Source organism: Lineus longissimus, chromosome 5 (genome assembly GCF_910592395.1).
Source record: "Lineus longissimus chromosome 5, tnLinLong1.2, whole genome shotgun sequence".
NCBI classification, from domain to species: Eukaryota; Metazoa; Nemertea; class Pilidiophora; order Heteronemertea; family Lineidae; genus Lineus; species Lineus longissimus.
The window spans coordinates 7,814,284-7,838,054 of NC_088312.1; the positions used below are offsets into that span (position 1 = coordinate 7,814,284).

At 42.9% G+C, this 23,771-nt stretch overlaps 2 protein-coding genes across 2 annotated transcripts; one reads left to right on the forward strand and one right to left on the reverse strand.

Annotated features, from left to right (window-relative positions):
- Positions 1–2,156: 2,156 nt before the first annotated feature.
- LOC135487755 (proton channel OtopLc-like) lies at positions 2,157–6,187 on the reverse strand. Its single transcript, XM_064771824.1, has 6 exons — positions 6,174–6,187; positions 5,633–5,759; positions 4,918–5,287; positions 3,919–4,085; positions 3,392–3,548; positions 2,157–3,064 (listed from the first exon to the last, which is right to left on the reverse strand). The coding sequence occupies exons 1-6, from the start codon at positions 6,185–6,187 to the stop codon at positions 2,157–2,159; spliced, it is 1,743 nt and encodes a 580-aa protein (XP_064627894.1).
- Positions 6,188–7,330: 1,143 nt separating this feature from the next.
- LOC135487756 (kielin/chordin-like protein) lies at positions 7,331–23,652 on the forward strand. Its single transcript, XM_064771825.1, has 37 exons — positions 7,331–7,395; positions 8,095–8,183; positions 8,711–8,906; positions 9,106–9,330; positions 9,743–9,861; positions 10,060–10,271; positions 10,646–11,505; positions 11,733–11,870; positions 12,052–12,291; positions 12,569–12,811; positions 13,173–13,258; positions 13,410–13,503; positions 13,625–13,798; positions 13,959–14,150; positions 14,316–14,492; positions 14,814–15,077; positions 15,193–15,368; positions 15,568–15,750; positions 15,968–16,144; positions 16,321–16,488; positions 16,770–16,946; positions 17,202–17,378; positions 17,664–17,840; positions 18,222–18,386; positions 18,575–18,745; positions 18,940–19,113; positions 19,389–19,565; positions 19,750–19,923; positions 20,217–20,396; positions 20,526–20,672; positions 20,903–21,056; positions 21,319–21,439; positions 21,637–21,850; positions 22,139–22,303; positions 22,643–22,750; positions 22,856–23,036; positions 23,270–23,652. The coding sequence occupies exons 1-37, from the start codon at positions 7,341–7,343 to the stop codon at positions 23,488–23,490; spliced, it is 6,951 nt and encodes a 2,316-aa protein (XP_064627895.1). The 5' UTR covers positions 7,331–7,340; the 3' UTR covers positions 23,491–23,652.
- The last annotated feature ends 119 nt before the right edge of the window (positions 23,653–23,771 follow it).

The following is a 23,771-nucleotide window of genomic DNA, read 5'->3' on the forward strand; positions in this document are numbered from 1 at the left end:
CCCCGGACATTTTCCCCCCGGACATTAGCCCCCCCCTAGGACTTCTGCCCCCCTAGGACGTCTGCCCCCCGGACATTTACCACCGGGGACAGTCAAAGAGAACTTGGATGAGTCGGTCAGTCCAAGAGTAGCAGGATGATCAGCTTTGGTCTGTATTAATAGATTTAAGAGCATACTTATGTGCATTACTCCAGGGCAATCCATAGGTCAAATGTAAGAATGGTAAGGATTGCTGTATTTCTTTTAAATGAAAATTACTGAAGGTAGCAGAATTACTGAAGGTAGCAGGTAGGCCACCCTTCAGTAATTTTCAGCACAAAATAATTTAAATAATGATTACCTTCTTTGACCTGTACTATAACTTCATTTCTTGATTGGTTGTGATGGTGGAAGGAGACGGAGGTGTCATGTGAAGTTTTCTATTTTAATCAAACAACAAACACGTTTCAAAACATCAGATATACATGTACATGTACTAAAAATAGATTTACAGAAACATTGTATGACAGAGGCATTTCTCAGAAAAGGAGTATCATTAGGCCACTTTAAAAAAAAGCTGGTTAGCGTCCTTGCTTCTGGGAGGAGGTGGGTAGGGGGAGGTGTTTTTGTTTTTTTTAATTCATTTTAAGGCTGAAAATATAGCTGCTGAGCAAATAAAAAAAAATCTGAATCATGATAAAATCCGGGTAGGTGTACATTCTAGTGTAAAATGCACTATACATTTTTTTTGGCTCTCGAGCACTTTGTCGGGTAGGAAGGGGGACGCCAACTAACTTTTTTTTTTATTCGGGCTTAGCTACGCAAGCCTATCCCTTCACAAGCATCGGAATAGCATTCCGCGACGTTACTATATATAGAATTATCGTTACTATAAATAGAAAAGATGTATTCAGAAATCCTATGGGGGCTAATGTCCGGGGGGCAAATGTCCGGGGGGGCAGATGTCCTAGGGGGCAGAAGTCATAGGGGGGCTAATGTCCGGGGGGCAAAAATCCGGGGGGCAGATGTCCTAGGGAGGCAGAAGTCCTAGGGGGGCTAATGTCCGGGGGGCAAAAATCCGGGGGGCAGATGTCCTAGGGGGGCAGAAGTCCGGGGGCAGAAGTCCGGGGGGCAAATGTCCAGGGGGGAAGTGTCCTGATACCCCTGAGACAGTGCCACAACCTATGATGCATGACACTATTTCATCTATCACGCTGTCTTCGAGTAACGTTATTGAAACCCTGTTGGAGGGTTGGGCTCCAGTTGTCTTCAAACGATGTGAACAAGACCCTTTTGGTAGATAGGGGTCATTTTGTCTTAAAAGAATGTGACCGTGCCCTTGCTGAAAAAGGGTTCCTGTTTTCCAGAAAGAATGTGATTGAGCTCCTTTTGTCTCTGAGAATGAGATTCAACCCATCTTGTCTTTAAGAGGTGATTGGGCCCCTCTTGAGAGAGGCTTTTGTTTCGATGAATAATGTGATTGAGATCCAGTTGTCTCAAAGAATGTCATCGAGTCCCCGTTGTCTCCTAGTTGATGTCACTGAGCCCCTGTTGTCTCTAAGAATGAGATTGAGCCTGTGTTGTCTCCAAGAAGGTGATTGAACTCCTGTTGTCTCCTTGTAATCAAGGTATCTTTTGTCCTCCATCGAAGACAACGCCAAATGGTGTGAGACTGCGTATTGCATGAGGTGATATTCGGGGAAACATTAGAGAGCTTTCGCAAATCCCCCCGAACAACAACCTTCTAATAGACGGTTAACAAAATGATCGATTGTGATAACGTCTTCGGTCCAAAAGAATTGGTTGTGCCCAACGACCAAATCATTGCAGCATTATCAAGAGGAGTCGATCAATTGTAACGGTGATCGGCACCCTAACTTCGTTCCTCCGGTTGCCATTTTTGCTTTTTAATGGGAACGCCTATCTCATCGTTCGGATAGGCGTTCACGTTGACGTTTAGTGGGGGATTTGCGAAAGCTCCCCAATAAAGAAATAAATGAAGCAATACATCGAGATGTTTTTGGATATATGATGTGCTGCAAACTATTTATTTCTACAAAACAATTTACATAAGTGTGTCGTCAACATGGTGGTTGCTCTGAGCATGGCTCATTGGATATCACACCTGCAATTATTCTCAAGCTGATGATTTCTTACAGAATAAAACATACACTTTTCTAGTCATCCGATTTGTGCCATTTGTATGTGGTGTTCCATATTTCATAAAGACAAGTCGTGGAATGGAAGCGAAAGAAGATAGCCAGCGGCGTAAAGATCTTGTGGATGATGATCCAGGCGGCTTGGCTCGTGATCCAAGATTGTGGCTTCACTGAGCGCGCCATGAATGTGTTCATCGCCCAGAGAGCCAGGTTCAGAAGTAAAAGGAAGACTACAGCTTCTCTGCCTGGCTTGTAGCGCAGGATGTGTGGGGTAGTTGTTCGACGCCTGAGTCCGTCAGTAATGAAGATAACCTGAATACCGCTTTGGATGATCGAAATTGCGCAATTGCAAGAGACAAATATCATAGACAGTGTGGTCTCGGCGAATATTATGTCGGTTAAAGTAGTGACGTCATGGGCGTATAATCCGACAGCGGTGATCATCAACAATGTCTCATCAGGACCTCTCTTATAAGAAGGCAGAATTTCGAGCTTCTGCAGCTGATACAGGGCGAATGACACAGCCAAGCTACTCGGGATTATCGCACCCATTACAGATAATCCGAATATGGCGTCGGCTATTTCTTCTGTGTCGCCCTTGTAGACGTTGAACATGATGATGGAAATGGTGGCAACCGCCATCATGATGACGCCAAAAAACAGCCCCTTGTATGATTTGTGACATGCCGACACTTTTGGCGGCAAGTGGCCAGGAGCAGACGACAGCTGGGAGCGTCTGCGCATGCCTGTCGTTCGTCTGATTCTCTCCTGCATGCCGATGTTCTCGTAGATATTGTAGAGACAGACGGCACCTATGAGGCTGAACTCGATCAACATCGGGAAGAGGTATTGGCGTGAGGTTCTGAACATGGCCCCAGTTGGTGTGTTCCTGGCGCAATGTGTTGTATCGTTCATTAAACCTGTTGCTGAAGAAGAAAATAATAATTCCTCTGATTACTACTGATTGCGAATCTTCTTGAAAGTACGGACAACTCGCATCAAAAGACACCAAGTATCGATTTTGAGGGGAGTTTCCCTCTCACAGACACTAAAAGGAAATTAAAGATGGCCGCCATAATCACCATTTTGGATATCGAATGTCAACTTTGGCCGTCATCTTTATCTTGTAAATGCGGCAATAACAAAGGGTTAGGACGGCATATTCGTCATTACTTTGGGGTATTTAATTATTTTCTGAAACGTGTCTAACGTCTGCCTGAGAGGCCGTGAAGTATATAACTGGTTACGCGTACCTGACCGGGTGTAATTGGTTAATGACCCGGTGTGATGTTCTTCTTCCGTCGCTTCGGTGATCTCCTCAACGACTGCATGGATCCATTCGTTGATGTTGGTGGCCAGGAGATGCATCACGCCAAATCTGCATAACACCTTCCAACGATTGATCGAAATCTGAAGCATGAATGGTGAAATATAAAAGGTTGCGCCAAATATTAGACATGAAGCTGTACAGCCGGCAGAAGATTGGATCCGTTTATAGGTAATGGTATTTTCGGGCACTAATCAACAAGTTTACCCTTGAGCAAGCCACCTAACCCTACAGTGCCTCTCTTGACGCATGATTGTATTGGCGAGATTATCTGCTGACTTTTTCTCTTGATCGCGTATACTGCTGCGGAATCTCCTCTTATGCAGTCCATTTCGTCTTGTATATTGCCCGATCGTCTTTCCTTCATGGCGAGCGACAGTACAGGGGACGTTTATCTTGAATAAGCTCACGCCTGGTGAGCCAAGCGACTTGGACTTTCTTTCTTGAACATACCTTTGAGTATTTAAAGATGAAGTACAGTTGGAGACACACGAACAAGATCTGTGTGGTCCACTGAAGAAGTTTCGAGTAGCTGACGGGGACACCAGGGCACACCACCCATGTCTCGACGTACGACGCAAGCTGAATGCCGTCTGCTATCAGAGTACCAACACCAAATACTGGAACGAAAAAGTGTCAGTTCGGGATCTGTCTCCTCCTCCTTTACCTAGCATGAGATAATTTGGCTTCGTAATACAATGTGGATGACCCATCCATCCAACGCTTGGGCATTTCTATGGAAAATATCTGTGGAACCAGAGTCTTTCAATATAAATTTTATTTACATTTCTGATACTCTGGTACTTGGAACCAAGGAAATCGTGATGGAAAATAGAATTCGTGATAAGTTCTCTATAACTTTCTCCAGCAAGTACATGTACTTTTGATGGTAATATACTTGTATTTTGGGCTCAACCTAATATCAGCTGGAGTACTTTGTATTTTGTTTTCTCGTTGCTAGTGATAAATCGTTTATTCATTCGGTGAATATCAGATATATACATGTAGCATATATGCGTCTTGCAATGGTAATATATGGGCGATTTAACCTCTGTTGTATCGCCAACAGTCTTAGCAACAAGAGGACTTTTGAATGAAACATACACATTCTTTCGAATGTTCAGATCTATCATCAAAACTGTATGAAGGTTATTAGATGTGATAATCTATGCTTGATGCTCCTAATTGCACATCCTAAGCTTCAGCGCTTTCACTGGTATGCATATACCTAAACCATCTTATACCCAGAGAAAAAAACCCTCGAAATATGGGTTCAGATCCATAACATTCCAATTATATGTAAGTTGAGATGAGTGTGTGTGGATGACCCTGGTATTCGAGGATGTCTTAACTGCATGTCTCAACAAAAATGATACAAGTGAGCATGCGGTCCCAAATGTGATCAGGCCTACTGGACATCGGGGATATGAAATACATGGATGTCCTACTTACAAACGGCTCCAACACGGACGTAGAAGTTCGGATAACTGGCATCACCATGCTTCAAGTTCGTTGCTGGCGGGAGTTGGCTGTTCCCGCCAAGTTGACAAACCTTTGCCGGACTTGAAACCGTATCGCCATTCTGTTGGTATTGGACACCATTCTGTTGCTCTTTGTCGGTTACGGCTTCGATGGTTCTCGTATCGAGCGATACAACAGTTGCGATGGTCTCAAGGGAGAGGGAATTCTCTTTGCTTTGTTTATGGAGCTCATCCCATTCTCTGGTTGAAGGAGAGTCAAACCGGGAGACGCCTCTCACGAGATAGAGGTACACGAAGACGAAGAATGCGAGCGAAACTGAGTTCTCGACCACGTAAAATAGCTGAAAGTGCGATGGATACAGAAAGTGCTGAACTGATTGTGCTGTTCTTGAATCAAAAAATTTTTGAAGTTGCCGAAGACTATTTCAAAATTACCAAACCAAAGACTGGCAGCAGTCCTCAAACCCACAGCGCTATCAAGTAACACTTTTTAGTAACTTTACCGGTTCTGATCTTTTTTTATAATTGAATCTTTTAGCTTCCCTCATCGCTGGTCTCTACAGTCCTTTCGGTCGCACAAAACGAAGCGAAATTGTCCCGAGATGTTGCTTAATATATCACGACAAGGAACAATCTATTGCTTTTGGATACCTTTCAGTAAGGAAATATATTGCTGTTGACATTACCTCTTGAAATGTCGTTGTCCATATCTGTTTATCTTTCGAAGCCAAAGAATTCGTGATGGGGATCAACAAGCCGAGAACAACCAGTCCAAGTGCGTACAGGCGACACAACGTGTCCACTACCAACGATCTTAAAAACATCAAAATCGTTTATCTACAAACGAAGATATTACAATATCGAAGAGGATCAGTCCCAGCCCTGAGGAAGTCATTTCGGACAATGGTGAAACTGTTGATAGTGTGCTATCCAGTGAATTACTGTTGATAGTGTGCTCTCCAGTGAATTCGAGAACAACCCAGGTCCGATGGTGACCAAATCTACTAAATAGGCATATGCCGTGAATGAATAATTTTACGAATACTGAATATAAAATGAATAGTTGCATTGTATGTTGATATTATGATTCACGTAGCGACAAAAACATGAAGTGTGTCTACACAATATCACTGCATCCACACTAGGTGAAAAAGAAAAGGATATCGACGGTGGCCAGAATTATCATTCGCTTTTTTAAGGAACAGGTTTAATAGTTTTCATACTCACTTGGAAGCGACCATCTCTCTTGACACGCTTGCTTGTGCCTTGGCAGATCAACTCACAGCCACGGACCAATTTGGTTGTTGGTCGGCTAAAATAGTGTTTTGGTGGTCGAATAATTTCTTGTGTACTAATATCACAACTTTCCACAATAACAAACTGCATGGTCTTATCAGTAAATATGGTGACATTCTGAAAATATGCATTGTACATGTATTACATAACGTTTGCGATAGCAATGATATTCTAATACTATCGATATAATAAGATGTGATTAGAAGAAAATGAACCACCAGGTGACTTCCTTTGATTGTGGATGGATATTAAGTATAAATAAGAATATATGTTCAGGGAGGTAAGACAGTTTTTCTACTGTCCGCAATCTGACGTTGCTTTTTGTCGTTGACGGGCTTTTTGGACAACTTTAATGAGTAACGCACAGAGTCTTCCTTCAAGATGGTGATACATGTATAAACGAAAAAAAGCTGGGGAAGAGTGTACCAATTGCTAGGAAATAGAGTGGTCTCGTTATCATGATGGTACCACTGGTTTCTTTTTTATCCAGCAGGACATCGGCTCGGAGTGACAGTCAGGTTCCATTGGTGGTCACGTAGCGGTTCTCGCGGTGGCTAGAACTTGAAATCTTAAAGTAATCAAAACTTTTTCAAAACAAAGCGAATGCCAATTTCAAGGGTGGGAGTCGGTTTTTGTTTTCGAGAGAACAGCCTCTTAGGTTTTAAACTGGCATTTACTTCATTTTGAAGGAATTCTAATTGATTTTGGATTTCAGGTTCTCGCCAAAAGGGTGGTACCTATTGCAAACCCTTAAAGTTGACATTGTCACCTGGAAATGTTCTATTTAACATAGAGTACCGGTAAGTAACAGAAACTGACTGAACTTTACTTGAGTTCCGTGTGGCCAGGTGAGGATATCCTATTTCCCCTATCTCTAATGGGGTATGCCCCAGTTTTAATGTGTTTTTCTTAGTCATCATGTCCACATGGCTAAAGTAATTTGTGTAGCAGTTAAGAAAGAACGTACACAAAGACCAGTGTAGTCAAGGCTAGCCTTTCTCATCGCACTAATGTAACTTTGTGTCCACACTGTTAGTCCATTCCTCATGATTTCATTGTTTCGTTGATGTTTGAAGGAGAAAGTCACTTAGTAGAGAGATGCTTTCTCTGACCATCCACTCTCTCTTAAGCGTAGTAGCTGCTCTGCAAATTGGTAAGTTATTTTTTATAATGGTCTAATTAACCTAGATTCATTGCATTCTTCAAACCACTTTAAAGATGATATCTTTATGAATTCCAATGCTTATCCATCCCCGATAGTCTGTGCAGGCGATAGGGGTTGTGTTGGGGTAGGTTACAATGCCTCAGCCTTAGTTTTGGAAGATGTCGCATGTCGCAGATATATCAGGCAATGTTAGACAACCATCAAATACCCGAACCTAATACAAGGAAAGGTAACAACATGAATAATATTTATGTTCTTGTTGAAATGTTGATCATTGAGATAATCGTTCAAGTGCCTTAATTGGTATTTCTGTTTCTTTTCATTCTATCGTCAAAGCTTGGAGCAAGTCAAACATGTCGACTTGCGACCCAATTGCGTTTCCCAAGGACGTTAATGTTCTAGGGTGAACTTAACTTTAACCCCTGTACTTTAAGATGACATTTCGAAGTCAAGTTTAACAAAATAGTTAAGTTATCTTGCGATATATACGAACTCTTAACAAGAAGCATTTAGAAAAAAAACGCTGTCGCACGAAGTTTTGAGAAAGCGATCGGAAAGGTCTCTGGCTATCTTAATGATAATGATGATTCATGAGTACAAGCATGGAGGTATGAATACCTCCATGCTAGAAGTAACATCCTCATCATACGCAGGATGCACGATTGGTCTTGTCTATTAAATTTTCAGGAACCGATGCCCAGGATGTCGAGGCCTTGAGAGTTCTACAAGATCATGTTAGGCGACTGACGGATGTTACAGAAAGACTTCGAAGCCAGGTAGATACACGTCGACGTCAGTTTAGTCCAGGAGTAGAAGGGTCCTTATGATACTTGTAGCCTGGGCAGCCAGAAATTACTAAGATTATCCGGTTCATTTCTTTCTCTGCAAGGATGCCTTCAGAGGACGATATCAAAATAACTCTGCAATGATGTTCGTTGTGCCTTTCAAGGGGCTATAGGCAGGAGATAGGGGGTCAAAGTGGTCTTTATGTGCGACTAGGATGCACAGTTAGGGGCTCTGTTTCATTCAGCGATTATTATATTCCTCATACAGCATGAATAGTGAAATAACATAGGTGAGATAGAAAAGACCCCTATCGGCGACTTTGTGTAACCTAATCTGACCTACTTGGCTCCTGCCATAGTCTCCCTTTAAGATTACCAAACTCTCCTCCCAATGTCATAACATCGTTGTCTTCCCTCCAGAATTCGCTGTGGTAAGGACTTTTAAATCATGGACATCTGATGACAGTTTAGAAAACTTAAATGTCCCAGCTAGTCCCCCTAAAAGTAATGTCTTTCAGAATGCTGATCTGGAGAGCAGGGTGCAGTACCTGGAATCTTGTGGTGCCTGTTCCCCTCGACCGAAGACCTGTCATGTCGATGGAGTAGTCTACCAGGACAGGGACGCTTGGAGGAGAGGCCGATGTGAGATCTGTACCTGTCAGGATGGAAGAACAGCTTGTTCCAAGCAACCTGGCTGTGAGGAAACCCGTCCCAGTAAGTTACCAATGTCCAAGGAACAACTTTTATATTCTTCATGACAACAAATGAGAAAGGACCTTGGATTTTTGGCTATGACTGGGAGAAAACCGGAGCCTTGATCTGGGGCTTCAGTTCAGACAGTACTAAGAGAAGAACTACCTCACAGCAAAGATATGGCCTGGCTCTTTCATATCATGGTATCTTTTGCTTTCAGAATCCAAGTGCCCTGGAGGTTGCAAAAATGGGGCAACATGTGTCCTGGCCAATGGCAGGTCAGTGTGTAAATGTGAATCCCCATTTGAGGGACCGAGATGTGAAACCCGTAAGCTGTGTCCATGCTACCAACCCCTTCAAATAGGGAGTCCTACATGTAACAACCAACAGACAAGGTACTACTATGACAATGCAGAACAGCAGTGTAAGGCCTTCACGTTCAAAGGTTAGTCCCACAACTCTTTAATGAGCTCCATGAGATATCTAAAGAAATCGTTTATACAGAAAGGCACAAAGTAGAGCCAAAGGGACTACATCTTAATGTGACAGTGTGGTCCTTTTGGTGATTAGAGGGACGGATACTGATGTTTAGCCTGGAGTCAGTCCAGGAACTTCACCAGGTCATCAGTTCAAGCTGCAAGAGTCTGAAGGGGGTGGCATGAGGCATTCAGATGCATTAAATTCTTCATATCTTACCTTTTCTCTCCTTAGGATCAGTACTAATTGGATCCTGACCTGATTGTGTTATCAGCCAAGTACCAGGCGCATGGGCCTCTTGTTTTGACCTACCAGCATTTGCTCATTCTCCTGTTGAAGCAATAACTCAATTAATTTTCAATTACATTTATTTGTTTTAGGTTGCGGTGGCAATGAGAACAACTTTGCCTCCCTGGAGCGGTGTGGGAAGTCTTGCATCACTGGAGCATGCTGCTTCCGACAACTTGGGGCTGAAACGTCAAATACAGTTCAATGTCAGGTAATTTTGGTGATGGCTGGGGTTTGTGAGGTTGTTTTATTAGCTAAAAAAACATGAAAAGTAATGTTGTTTATTGTTTCATATGTCGACTTATCATGTTAACTTAATGTCCTTATAATCACCACATCACACCTGTGTTACTAGTTGACATGACCCAACTAACTAGATACACAAAATATTAAAATATCTTTCTTACAGATAAAGACCCTTTCTGAATGCAAAGCTCTCCACAGAAACCAAGGCAATGGCTACCATGAAGTGATCTCATTCAAGAGGGGTCTCAGCTGTGAGACAGCCCAGTGCGGAGGGACCCAGTGTTCTGTCGGAGGAGTCCAGTATGGGAGCGGTGAAAGGTTCAGGCTAGGTTGTCAAGAATGTGCCTGTGAGAGTGAGGGCAGGGTGCAGTGTAGGTAAGTCCTGGATATCTCTCAAAGTACAATAGAACCTCTCTATTAAGGACACCCTCGGGACTGACAAGTGATGTCCTTAATACAGAGGTGTCTGGATTAGAGAGGTCAAATTGAATGGAAACAACCAATTTGGGACCAAAACTAGTGTCCTTAATAGAGAGGTTGTCCTTGTACCAATAATATATCATAAGTCTTGTCTTATATTGTTGGTAATACACTCCACCCATTCCCTTTAACTGTAACATTTGTACAGTCACTTTATATAACTGGCAAGGCAGTGGCTTCGAGGAGGTTTCCTACATTCCCTTATCATTGTATCAATTAACCATCTCTCAAGTTTCCTCCCCAATCTTGTCAAATTGTGTATTTTCTAGATGTGACCGGACAACCACCAGAAAGGAGGTTCGTGACTTGACTCCCAACGAGATGTTGCGATTCCAACAAGCAGTTCAGGAACTCAAGGAGACGAAGGTCTGGGATGCCTTCACGGACATCTACCACGAACATGTCATGCACACAACTGGCATAAACTACTTACTATGGAATCGCATCTTCCTAAGACAAGTTGAGCAGAAGTTGCAAGAAATCGACTGCAGTATTTCCATACCGTATTTCGAAGTCACAACCGATGTTGGGCAATTGTATAAAGCGATCTTGTGGCAACCAAATTACTTCGGTGGGGAGAATTCCCCCAACTGCGTCAATGATCATCCGTTTGGTAACTACTGGTCTCCATGCATCCAAAGACAGTTCAACAGGACGCAAACTCTTCCCACAATTTTGGAGTTATCCTTGGCGCTAAGTACAGACAATTTCAGTGACATGAGCGCAGACTTGGAGACTTATATGGCATATATTCATACATATATTGGAGGAGACATGGCCACTTCCCATGCCGCTTATGACCCAGTTTTTCTCGTGATCCGAGCTTATGCCGACTTTCTGTACTGGCAATGGCAGAACAAACAGCCAAACAATCTTTTGAACTTCCCATCACGACAAAGCTCCATCCCAATTGTACCTTTCAACACTGCCCCCAAGGACATCCTTGATTCGTCACGTGATGTCTGCGTCACATACACTCTACCAAGTAAAGGACATCCATGTAACGTGACACGTGATAATTCAGCCTGGTATCCTGGACTAGTGGATGTATCTCAGTTTTCCTACTCAGGATACGACCAAGCTGGGTTCGATGCTCGAGGGTTTGATCTTTATGGATTCAATGAAAAGGGTAAGGTTTTAGTTTTCATATATTTAAAGACAGTATATTAGATTTCAGGAAGTTGGCCAAATTGGGCGCCACACAAATTGAAAAGTTAGATTCACACATTAAATACTATTAACAATTGTTCACTTTGATGCCCCTTTACCTTTGAGACCTGTTTCACTTTGAACTAATGTTTGCCCATGCGATTCTCCTTGTCCATCTCCAACTCATCAAGCTTTCTTATTCTTTAGGATTCGATCGCGATGGCTATGACATCCAGGGATACAACAAAGAAGGTTACAATCGCTTTGGACTGAATCGCCTGGGACGAATAAATCCTGATTGGAGACACCAGGATGGCATTGACAGACGATGCTTGAATGATGAAGGTATCTTGAGCTCTTTTAGGGGCAGTCATGGAAAAAAGCTTTTCCAATGAAAAAAGTGTATTCACAAGGATGAAAGTAACACTGTGAATCAAAATTTAAGAACAAAAGAAACATTAATGTAAATACCATGATTGTTGATAAAGTTTGTGTGTTTTACAGATGTCCCTTTTTTTGTTTTCAGGCCTAACAGATGCAGGTTTCGACCAGTATGGCTTCTCCATCCATGGTTATGACGTCCATTACTGTAACTACAGCTACCGCGGTCCCTTTGCTACCAGGGAATCTCTACGAATCTGGGAGGTTCTCTTGATGCAGAGCGAGCAGTTCATCTCCACGCAGGGACGGGTCTGCGATGATCTCAACCCTGTGTCGAACATATGGGTGGAGCATACATGGGTTGACAGCCTGCAAAAGCTTGTTGGTATGTTTAATTGCAGATATTACTTGTACCTCCTAATGCAGAACTTATTTCAACTCAGCACCAGACCAGGAAGCATCTAGTTATAAAAAAACACTTACCTCCTTACTCCTTAACTCTTTGATACGATGTAATATTTTGGCTCTGACATGCACTTCACTTCTCCCATCAGCTGAGTGACAGGTCCACAGGCCTCTTGTTTTCTGTTCCACATTGCTTCACCGCTTAAATACTTGGAAAACATGATGTTTTTACAATAAATTTGTTCGTATATTTGCAGGAAAATTGCCAAAGATCACCAACAGAAAGTCAATCGTCCAAAACGAACGGTTCTGTATCGATGTGTCTCTGTATCCACTAGTTTGCCAGTGTGAGACAAGAATCGCCACCTGTACCGAGAACCCCTGCCTGACATCTACCTGTCCTTCCAACCCCCAGGCGGTGTGTCAAGTGGATGTCTGCGGCAATTGCAAGGCAAAATGGATCGATCAGGGCTTTGAGGTCAGGTGTGGAGATCCGCCAAGTAAGCTCGGCCTTAGTTCATTTCATTGGGGTAGCTTGCGGGGGTATAAAAGTGTAATTTTGCCCCCCCCCCAGACCAAAAAGCCAGCTGTACCCCTGATTGATGTGGCAAGTAATGTGTGGAATGATTTGGGTCCCAAGTTTCAGCTAGGGATGAATTGCATCAAATATTGATGTAGAGAATGTGAGAGTATCATAGTTACTTGTTTCTGTGTCGATATCTGGGCCTAAAACAACTTCTGAGACATTTTCTGTAAAACATTCCAATGTCTGCACTACAGATCATTGTTGAGATAAATGCACAAAATACTAGAAATCTTCATTGATACTCTAAAGATCGTTTTTGTTCCCCTTTACTACAGAGGAGTGTATTGATTCGAATGGTAGCTCTCACTTACCTGGAACCAAGTGGATGAAGAGTCAGTGTGAAGAGTGCACTTGTAACATGGTAAGTTAAACATGCACGTACAGGCTTGGCATCTGTACGCCATTGTGAAACCGTCAACTCCAAGACACTGAAGAGATTGATTTGAAGTTTGAAATGAATATCAATGAAATAATTTTAGAAGACTAAAGGGTTTTGTTCCTTTTTATTTCAGAAGGGAGATGTGGTGTGTGGTGCTAAGCCTTGTCCTGGTGTGGCTTGTTCTGACCCAGTTACTCCTGCTGGTCATTGCTGCCCCATCTGCATGGGTAAGTAAAGGAAGGTCATGCATGAGGTAGCTTTTTCCTATCAATTTGAATTGACAAATCTGTCAGACTCCAGTACTCTAGCATACACTTCTATTGATAACACTTCTCCCCATCATTTCAGAATGTGTCTACAATGGCAAGGTCTACCTCGACGGTGCCAAGTTCCAACCTGACCTATGCACATCATGCGAGTGCAGACAAGGCCAATCTGTCTGTGAAGAGGTCAAATGTCCGCCTGTTTTCTGTATGGATCCGATACAGCTGCCTGAACAATGCTGTGCTACCTGCCCAAATAGTAAGTTGGTTCTCGAAAAAACATTTCCCGACCAGACTTGAAATCTTGAGAGAAATCTCATGTCTGAACAACACTGGAATGACTGTCTACGCTTTATTTCACTTCCAATTTATTGACAGACTCGACAACAATACCAATTTCAATCATGCTCTTATTTCAGTTTGCGAGTACGACAGCCGTATATTCAAGAACAATCAGCACTTCATCCCCAGCTTCAACCCTTGTTTGAACTGTACCTGTAAACGTGGTGTCGTCCGCTGCCTGAACGTCAGATGCTCTGTACCACCACCTGGGCTACCATGTTCAAGACCTGTCGCAAAACGTGGCGAGTGTTGTCCTACAATCTGTACAAGTAAGTATAAACTCGTACTCATACTCATTGACAGTGGAATGTAGTGTCCACCTTTTGGAAGGAGGACACCTCAACTTATGAAAAGAACGCCAGTTTGTTTGAAATTGGACCATTCCATTCAATTTCACTTGAAATGTTGTAACTCGTACAATTTTTACTGCCCAGGTTGCAAGGATGCCACTGGACGAGAATATGATGATGGAGCACAGTGGGAGTTGGCCGAGGATAAATGCCGGATATGCCAGTGTAAGAACACCAAGATGTCATGCCGGGATAGGCGATGTGCTCAGTATTGCACCCACGGCAAGGTGGTCGACGCCATGTGCTGCCCAGACTGTTCAGGTAAGTGATGATTAGTGAAAGTAAATGCCAGATATGCCAGTGTAAGAACACCAAGATGTCATGCCGGGATAGGCGGTGTGCTCAGTATTGCACGCACGGCAAGGTGGTCGACGGCATGTGCTGCCCAGACTGGTCAGGTAAGTGATGATTAGTGAAAGTAAATGCCAGATATGCCAGTGTAACAACGCCGTCAGCTAAAAACAATGTGCACATGAAACGATATGTCAACATGATGTTGTAAGTTAACAAGCTTTCTAACAACCAGACGAAGACATTCTGAAGAAACCTTTTAGATATTTCCAACAAAACTTCCTTTTTCAGAATGTCACTACGAGGGTGTGAAATCCTCCGATGGTGCTGTTTACAACCACACAGATGAGATAGGATGCAGATCATGTCAATGTAACAAGGGGAACTTGACGTGCAAAGACCCAGGATGTCCGAGGCTGAACTGCTTTGAGAAGGTCACCCCACCAGGTCACTGTTGCCCTGTCTGTGCAGGCTGTGTGGTGAATAGACAGAAATATCGAGAAGATGCTGTAATTCCTAACCCTGACAACTGCAGGACCTGCGTTTGCAAGTATGGTGAGTGAGATCCTTGTCATCCTAATTTATCTGAGTTGCAGTCAACAGCAATTTTTCCCTTATATAGGATTGGTAATTTGAGGTTTTTCCTTTTCTTTTTTTTTCATTTATCTAGGTGCTGTGAAATGTGAGGCAGTTCCCTGTCCAGCACCTGTGTGCTCCCACCCTGCCCGTCCACCAGGCCAGTGCTGTCCCATGTGTGACCAGTGTCTGTTTGAAGGAAGGAAACTACTGGCAAATGGAGAATCCACGACGGATTCTCGAGACCCATGTATTGAGTGCACCTGCAAGGTATGCGTGTTGCACATTTTCAGTTTACATGTACATAACAAGTTTGAAATCTCTAGGCTCTATGGTGAGTAAATGTATCTTTTCCTAATGAGTGCAAACTCTATGATCAAATTGGTTAATACTTAACGATGGCTTGAATGATTATTTCATATTGGTGATTACAAATTGATAACCCTTGTTTCTCAATTCCATTCATTAGGATGGCTCTGTCACCTGCAGTAATGTAGCCAGCGAATGCCGCGCTAGCTGCAGCCATCCCCGGATACTGCCCTCCACATGTTGTCCAGTCTGTGATGGCTGTATGTATGCGGCAAATGAGTACTTAAACGGGCAGATGTTCCGGCCGCAGCAGGATGACCCATGCCAACTATGCTCATGTGAGGTAAAGCATTTCATCGCAATTGCATGAAAAGAACAGGGAATTTGTTTCAGTGTGTATGAGACACAAATTAGACCAGGCAAAACAGTTCTGACATGCATTCACAGCATATTCTAGATTTTACCCCCTGAATGACATGTATAGCCTGCAGGGACACCTTTCCAGTTGAAAATATGCAACAGTTGTCTTGTACTGAAAGGATCACTTTTGTATGTTCCAGGATGGTAATGTCTCTTGCGAGAAAGAGGTGTGCCAAGACCACTGTCCCCATCCGGTCAGGGTCCAGGGTACATGCTGTCCTGTCTGCAGTGGATGCGAGTATAGCAACAAGATCTTCCAGAACGGTCAAGTGTTTTACCCAAGGAAGGATGACCCTTGTACACAATGCAACTGCAAGGTAAGCCGAAGAGTAAGAGCAATAGGTCACATATTCTGTGGCCACACTGCAGAAGATAAACTCGTGGGAAAGAACAACAGCATACACCTTGTCCATGGTGTCCCCGTCATTTGGAACATGTGTCCTTATAACTACTTTTTGTTCTCGGAATAATAAACCTTGTCGAATCTATTTAGGATGGATCAGTGACGTGCCAGGAGAAGAAGTGCTCCAGCCAATGTTCCCACCCTATCCCAGTCGCTGGACTCTGCTGCCCCAAGTGTGATGGGTGCCTCTTTGAAGCCAACGAGTACCTGAATGGACAACCATTCCATCCTGATGAGTGTAGGTCATGCACATGCGAGGTACGTATCCAGATAGTCAAAGGACACCTTTGGGACACCAGTTGTCATGCTAATGCAACCAAAGAGAGCTAACAATGGAATGCTCTGAAGATGTTGATGAACTCAGTGTGGGTTTTATGTCATTTAAACAATTTTTGTCCATAAAACTTGTGATACATGTCAGCATTTTCCGCTGTTTCTGCATGACCTAAGCTAGGTTGATGTCCCATTTCAGTGTTTGTGCTGTAAAGGTTGTGTACTGTTGTGGTTGTAAGCTTGAAAATGACTCCATTTATCTTCAGAATGGAAATGTAGCATGCAAGACCACTCTCTGTGCCCCAACCTGCACCCATCCCCTTCCAAAAGAAGGTGAATGCTGTCCAGTCTGCGATGGATGTCTGTATGAGAAGAATACCTATGTCAGTGATCAGATATTTCATCCAAGGCCCGAAGATCCATGTTATACTTGTACATGTAAGGTAAGCTATGATACGTGTTAAAGTTTGCACAACTAAAGAGCTGATACATCATTACATAGGCTGAAATAAGTAATAGGGAAGAAAGCGCCAGCTGTAAACCTTTGCTGGCTGGGAACGCGATAGGAAGTGGTCCGTTTGCTTGGGTTCAAATTAACAACCAAAGAGGTGCCATGAGCAGACGTTATAATTTTCAGTAATGAATGTTGTCTACTGTGCAACTCAGAACCGGTTGATATTTCACTTCTTGATTCACAGCACGGAGACATCAACTGTGGCATAGAGAAATGCACATCCAATTGTCTTCATCCGGTCATCAAGAGCGGGTCATGCTGTCCTGAATGCTATGGGTGTTCTTATGACAACAGGGACTACCTCAACGGACAGACGTTCAAACCAATCGCTGATGATTTGTGTACATTATGTACCTGTGGGGTAAGTCTAGTAAGGATACCACCATTTCTGGTAAACAAGGAGTTTGCATGTCTAGTGTCTAAGGCTTTACCCTTTTGTTATGCATCACCCACTGCATCAGCTAAAAGGTTTCAGGAAAGAGCAGGGTTTAAGTGTTAGGTTGGATGACACCTCTATTGCATTTTTGATTAGACTATCAACCCAAACTTATGTTGAGATCCTTGCTGTTAATTCGAGTGCCAGATTAATAATTGAAATCAACTTACTCAGAATGATAATTGGCTTTGTTTGAATATGTTTTTTCAGAATGGCAATGTAACCTGTGCAAAGGAGACCTGTGATCAAACCTGTACCCACCCAATGCGAGTAATAGGGGAATGTTGTCCTGTGTGTGACGGGTGCGAGTTCGAAGGTGGCAGATACCGTGATGGTCACCGTTTCAGACGCCAAGATGGTGAACCATGTGACATCTGCCAGTGTGAAGTAAGTCAATTAGTTTTTCTCTCAACTGTTTTGCCACATCACAACTAAAAGCTTCTGAATGTAATCCAGTATTTTCTTTAGAAGAAATTAATCAAGTCTGGAGTATTCCGATTTAGAAGGTCATAGAATTGAACAATAGTTTATTAGACCGAAGTGAAGGGATTTCAAAGATGTCTGAATAGAAAGCAGATAAAAGACAATCTATTGCCTTGAACACTGGATTATGAAACAGATGAAGAGGACTGGCAACACAATCACGTACCCTTGCAAGAATCAATCGGTTGATTTGACAGAGGACTTTAGTTACATGGTTTCTTATTAGATGAGCCAGTTTCCAGGTCCAGCTACCAAAGGTTAATCCTCCGACCTCTTCATCTTCAGAAAGGAAACGTGACATGTGGACTGCAAGAGTGCCGGACGCCCTGCAAACACCCTATGCCAGGCCAGTGCTGTCCAGTTTGTGAGGGATGCCACTACAATGATATAGATTTCACCAATGGTCAGGAGTTCAGAGGAGACGACCCTTGTCAGATATGTTCATGCCAGGTGAATGTTTTGATTATTGTTGTCATCAGCCTCATCATTCCATCATTATGGCATTATGTTTTTGATCTGCAAGGAACAAGGCGCTCCGAGCAGGATGACCTGGCAAGATGGACAATTGTGTCCCCTACCCTCACCAATCATCTGAACATATCACCCGTGAGATCACACATAACATTTTTCCTTTGCAGTTTGGTGATATAATCTGCAAGAAAGAAGAATGTAACCCCCGCTGTCACCACCCAGCTCCTGGAGCCTGCTGCCCTCAGTGTGATGGATGCAGCTACATGAATGGCACCTACAGCAACAGGGAGAAGTTCTTCCCACATCTCGATGACCCATGCATCATGTGCACTTGCAATGTTAGTATTTTAACCCCTTAGACCCTAATGCATCCCAACAAAGCATCCCCCAGAATCAAAAGTTTAAATACCGCCCTAATGCAACTTATAAAGTCACAGATAATCCATGGCAGATGCAAGGGGAATTTGCCCTCCCTTTTTTGTAGAACTCTGAAATAAAGTTTCTTATGTACAAATTTATAATTGCTTTTCAGAATGGTACTGTGTTGTGTGACCGTCAGCAGTGCCAGGTCGACTGTCTTCATCCGGTTTATTTAGACAACTATTGCTGTCCGCTGTGTGACAGTTGTGACTACAATGGTGTGACCAGGAAAAATGGAGAGAAATTCTCACCTAATGATCAAAACTGTAGAAGCTGTTCTTGCGAGGTGAGTATTTTTAGCTCTCACTATTCAGAAAGCCAATAATGTGCTGGAAAGAAAGGTTATGCCTCATCAAGGATTTAAACTCTTACTACCAGGTGCAGGAGTCTGGATTTTGTGACTTTACACCACTGAGCTATGGCTATTGGATGGGGCTGAAAATGTGACTGAAAATATGTCAAGAAATGCCAATGAAATGATGACAGAACAACAGTGAGGCAGATTGCCGAACTCTAAAATGATACCGATCACCAAAGTTACATTCATTCCCTTGTGTTTAGGATGGAACTGTGACCTGCCGCTCCATGGCATGTGAAAGGACATGTTCCCACCCAATCTACCGAGACAACGAATGTTGTCCAGAGTGCAGTGATTGCCAGTACGATGACCGCCAAGTCCAGAATGGCCTTGAGTTCCGAGCCAAAGATAGCAACCCGTGCAGAATTTGTTCCTGTCAGGTAAGCAACAGGCATAACCTTCAAGATCCAACTGAAATGTAACAATTTGAAATAATTACAACCTTGCCCTGACTTACAGATGCTTTGGACTAAAGAATGAAAGTTTTGTGTCTGAGCTCATGCAGTGTTCAGAAAAGTTTCAATTCTTCCAATAATATCTGCAATTCATAAACATCTTTTTCAGGACGGCAACATACGCTGCGCGAATATCCAGTGTGACATGACATGTACCCATGCTATCCCAAATGCCGACGTCTGCTGCCAGCAATGTGACAACTGTCTCTTTGACAACCAACTCTACCGAAATGGCGTCCAATTCAATCCTAAAGATGATTGGTGTACGAAATGTCAATGTGAGGTAATATTGAACAAACTATAATATTCACTTCAGCACACAAGTTGAACCCATCATGAAATCCGATCCTTCTTTGGAAAACCACGTTCCAAGATGGTTGCCTTTTCGGCCATATTAGATGACTAGATTGAGCCAGAAACAATCATATTCCCTCCCAAGCCTGATAAGCTATCATTAGACTGATGATGAGGTCATCTATTATCACAAGTCCAGGAGGCAGCTTTGACAAGATATTTGACAAAAGTGTTTGTTACATTTAATTCACATCAATCATTTAAAATTTGTTTCTTTTTTAGAATGGTTCTGTGTTGTGTGAGACAATCGACTGCCAGCCAGTCACCTGCTCTGATCCTGTATATCGAGATGGTGAATGCTGTGCTGAGTGTCCCATCGACTGCTACGTCAAAGATCAGAAATATAGAGACAATGCACAGTGGATTTCACCCGACGAGCCATGCATTTTATGTAAATGTGAGGTAAGGAGCGATTTCTGGGCTTCTCTCTCAGTCTGATCAGCCTCATTCATTGCTCTTAATCTTTAACCTGATCCAAAGCACCTGTAATGGGGCCTGTACCATTCAAATTGTACAAAATTTTTTCTCTAGCGTGGCGTAGTGAAGTGTGCCCCAAGGAGATGCCCGCCTACTGACTGCAGTGGAGATGAGCGCCTGATCAAGTTCCCTGGTTCATGCTGTGAGATCTGTGTCAGTTCCAAGAACCTGTCCTGCCTTCATAGAGGCACAGAATATGGGGTAAGTTTTGTAAAAGTTCAAACCTGACTGAGCACGACCATATAAGTCAATTCCTGAAATATTCCAAGAGTTGTCCTTGCCAGCCACAAATATCAATGAAAGATGTATCTACTATAGACATTGGTGTTTCATTCATTCATTCATCAATGGCCTGTGAGATATGGCACTCTATTTGAGCACTGCTTTTTGGTTGAAGTTGTGCGGATTTATTTTCCATTTTCTATTTTTAGGCAGGAGACACTTGGCAGGTAGACTCCTGTACAACTTGCGAGTGCAAAAATGGCAAGGTACAGTGTGTCTCGAAAGAATGTCCCATCCTCAAGTGCGGTCATGACAAGTCACTCACTGTAGCACCTGGGCAGTGTTGTCCAGAGTGTGTTGCAAGTAAGTTGAGGAAACCTTTCTTTGGAAGCGGAGAAACAACTGGGAAAAGTCCAGAACCCAGAGATTAGCCCTGTATATAGACCACACAAGTTTTAAAACTAAAACTCTGCCACATACAACAAGATTTAGAATTTTTCATAGTGAACACATGTACACCCCCAACGGCAAAATCACTGCAATGGCAACATGTCTGTCAGATACTTCTGATAAAGCTGGAGGAGCAGTTTGTATGCATTTCCAATACTGGTACTTTTGGTTCCAGAGCCTGGAACATGTACATCATATGGCGATCCCCATTACCAGACATATGACGGACACACCATCACTTTCCAAGGCTTGTGCAAGTATGTCATGACCAAGGACTGCCAGAATGGAGACTTCACGTGAGTATTGGCAAAGTTCTCCCCATGTCTCTGCACTCTCATGACCATCAGCGAAAGTAGTTTTGTGCTCAAGTTCAATGACTGTCCTCAACTGTCTCGGAATGTTAAGGGTTTGCTAGTCCAGGATTGAGAATTTGTCAAAAAGGTTAAGAATTATGTAAACCTATCATCTGCATTACCATTCAATTCTCCATCAGTGTCGAGGCCCAGCATCATGACAGAGGAACCACAGGAGTCGCTTGGGTAGAGTACCTCATCGTAAGAGTCGGCGGGAAAGTGGTGGAGCTTCTGCAGAAAGGCAAGGTCAGGGTCAATGGAGTCGCAGTGGAGTTACCGTACATCGATGACCCAGTTGTCTACTTAGAAGGATTTCAGAATACTGTCTTGCTGAATTCAATTGTTGGATTGCAGGTAGGTCTTTACAACAGTTAATAGATTATAGATATTAAACCCTCGGAGAAATTGTTTTCTGTTGAGGTATTCATTTCAGTGACAGAATCCTTCATTTCAGTGACTTCCCATGATATCACCAAGTGTTTTTTTGGTAATAGACCACCCGGCCGCACAATAGGCATGAGATCTTCGACATATATGGTACACCTAGCTCTACTGCGCTCTTAAACTCAGGGCATATAACGGCAGAATTCTTGACTTTAAAGATGTAGTAGCAGTCATCCTTCAAATGCCTTTGAATTTCAGATCTACTGGAACGGAGCTGGTTACGTGGAAGTCAGTGTCCCTGGAACTTATAAGAATCGTGTGTGTGGCTTGTGTGGAAACTTCAATGGATACAAACAGGACGATATGAAGATGAAATCTGGACAGTTCACACAGTCTCCGTCGATCTTAGGAAACAGTTGGAAGGTATGTGTAATATAAACAAGAATACATATTTCTAAAGTCTTTTCAATGGTAAGACCTTGCCCAGATGTCATCTTGGGCTTCAAGAGTCAATTACACTGCGCTCCTTTTAAGTTTTAACTCAGTTTGTCGAAGAACCGGGCAGTCACATTGTGGGGAGTTGAAACCAACACTCAACCAAGAGCCCAATGCTGTACCATCAAATCACCAGCTGTCTATTCTGATCGGACTGTTCACCAGCTAGAGAGAGACTCCTGTAGAACAAATCCACATAGACTGCAACACATAACTTGAATCAAATGTGAAATGACATTTATAGTGACGAGTTTGTCGGTCTTTCAGATTACAGCCCCAGGTGACACTTGTGAAGAAGTTGCCGACTTTGATCCTTGTATGAAGGCTGGCTTCAGAGTGAGGAAGTTTGCCAACACCAAGTGTGCTATTCTAAAGGTAAGACTTGAGTGTGCCTTATATCTAATCAGAACTGACCCTCCTTGAAACCATGAAATTCAAAATAATGCGTCATATCATTTTATTTTCCCTTTTTATTCCCAGGACCCACAGTTTGTGAAATGCCATGGAGCTGTTGCTCCCGATTCATACTACGCCTCCTGTGTTTATGACATGTGTGTCTGCATGGAGAACATGGAGTGTCTCTGCGACATCCTGTCATCATATGCCCTGGAGTGTGCAAAGAAAGGAGTCCATCTGATATGGAGGTCACCTGATCTATGTGGTAAGGCTAAGCTTCAATTCATGATCGCTAATGTATGATGTGCGATTGCTAATGTATGATGTAGGTGATGATAAGTACAGTGATGCAAGAAATGTACAAGACAACTGAAATACCTAGCAATGCCAATGCAAAACACAACTGATAGGCAGATACCTGATGATAACTGATACTTCAGCACACAGTACACTGTGTTTAGATATAATTCCACTGATCTATCTTTTTCCTTTTTACAGCAATGAAATGTCCAGAAAATGCCGGCTTCATTTTTGACGAATGTGGACCAGCATGCCCGAGAACTTGTGAGACTCGACATGTACCCCTCGGACATATCACGGACAAGTGTTTTAAGCCTTGCACACCAGGATGTAAATGTCCAGCCAATAAAGTATTACATAACGACAAATGTATTGACGATGACGAGTGCCCAGATAACATTGTTTCACCAACTACCTAAGACGCAGACTGCCTTTCAAAAGAAGATCCACAAGTTATGTACAGCTGTTATCAATAGCTGCACAGGACATTTAAGACAAGTTACACAGTTGTTGTAAGAAGCACTGTAACAATCTGAAGATTGACAATGTATATCAAGACTTTCCCTATGATAACCATACCCACCACCAAAATAATGTAACAACGCAATATTAGTTTATTTTTAGATATATTTTATACCACATCGTAATATTGTATAATTCAATAAATGCATTACCATGACCGACTTAATGTACTCAAGCT

What these genes read in the sequence shown, in the direction of transcription:
- LOC135487755 (XM_064771824.1), bottom strand. An exon ending in GGACAACGACATTTCAAGAG is followed by an intron (nt 5,288 to 5,632) that starts GTAATGTCAACA and finishes TCGCACTTTCAG; the next exon opens with CTATTTTACGTGGTCGAGAA. An exon ending in AACCAATTACACCCGGTCAG is followed by an intron (nt 3,065 to 3,391) that starts GTACGCGTAACC and finishes TTTCTTCTTCAG; the next exon opens with CAACAGGTTTAATGAACGAT.
- LOC135487756 (XM_064771825.1), top strand. Translation starts at nt 7,341, where the DNA reads ATGCTTTCTCTGACCATCCACTCTCTCTTAAGCGTAGTAGCTGCTCTG. An exon ending in GTAGGTCATGCACATGCGAG is followed by an intron (nt 16,489 to 16,769) that starts GTACGTATCCAG and finishes ATTTATCTTCAG; the next exon opens with AATGGAAATGTAGCATGCAA. An exon ending in GTTATACTTGTACATGTAAG is followed by an intron (nt 16,947 to 17,201) that starts GTAAGCTATGAT and finishes CTTGATTCACAG; the next exon opens with CACGGAGACATCAACTGTGG.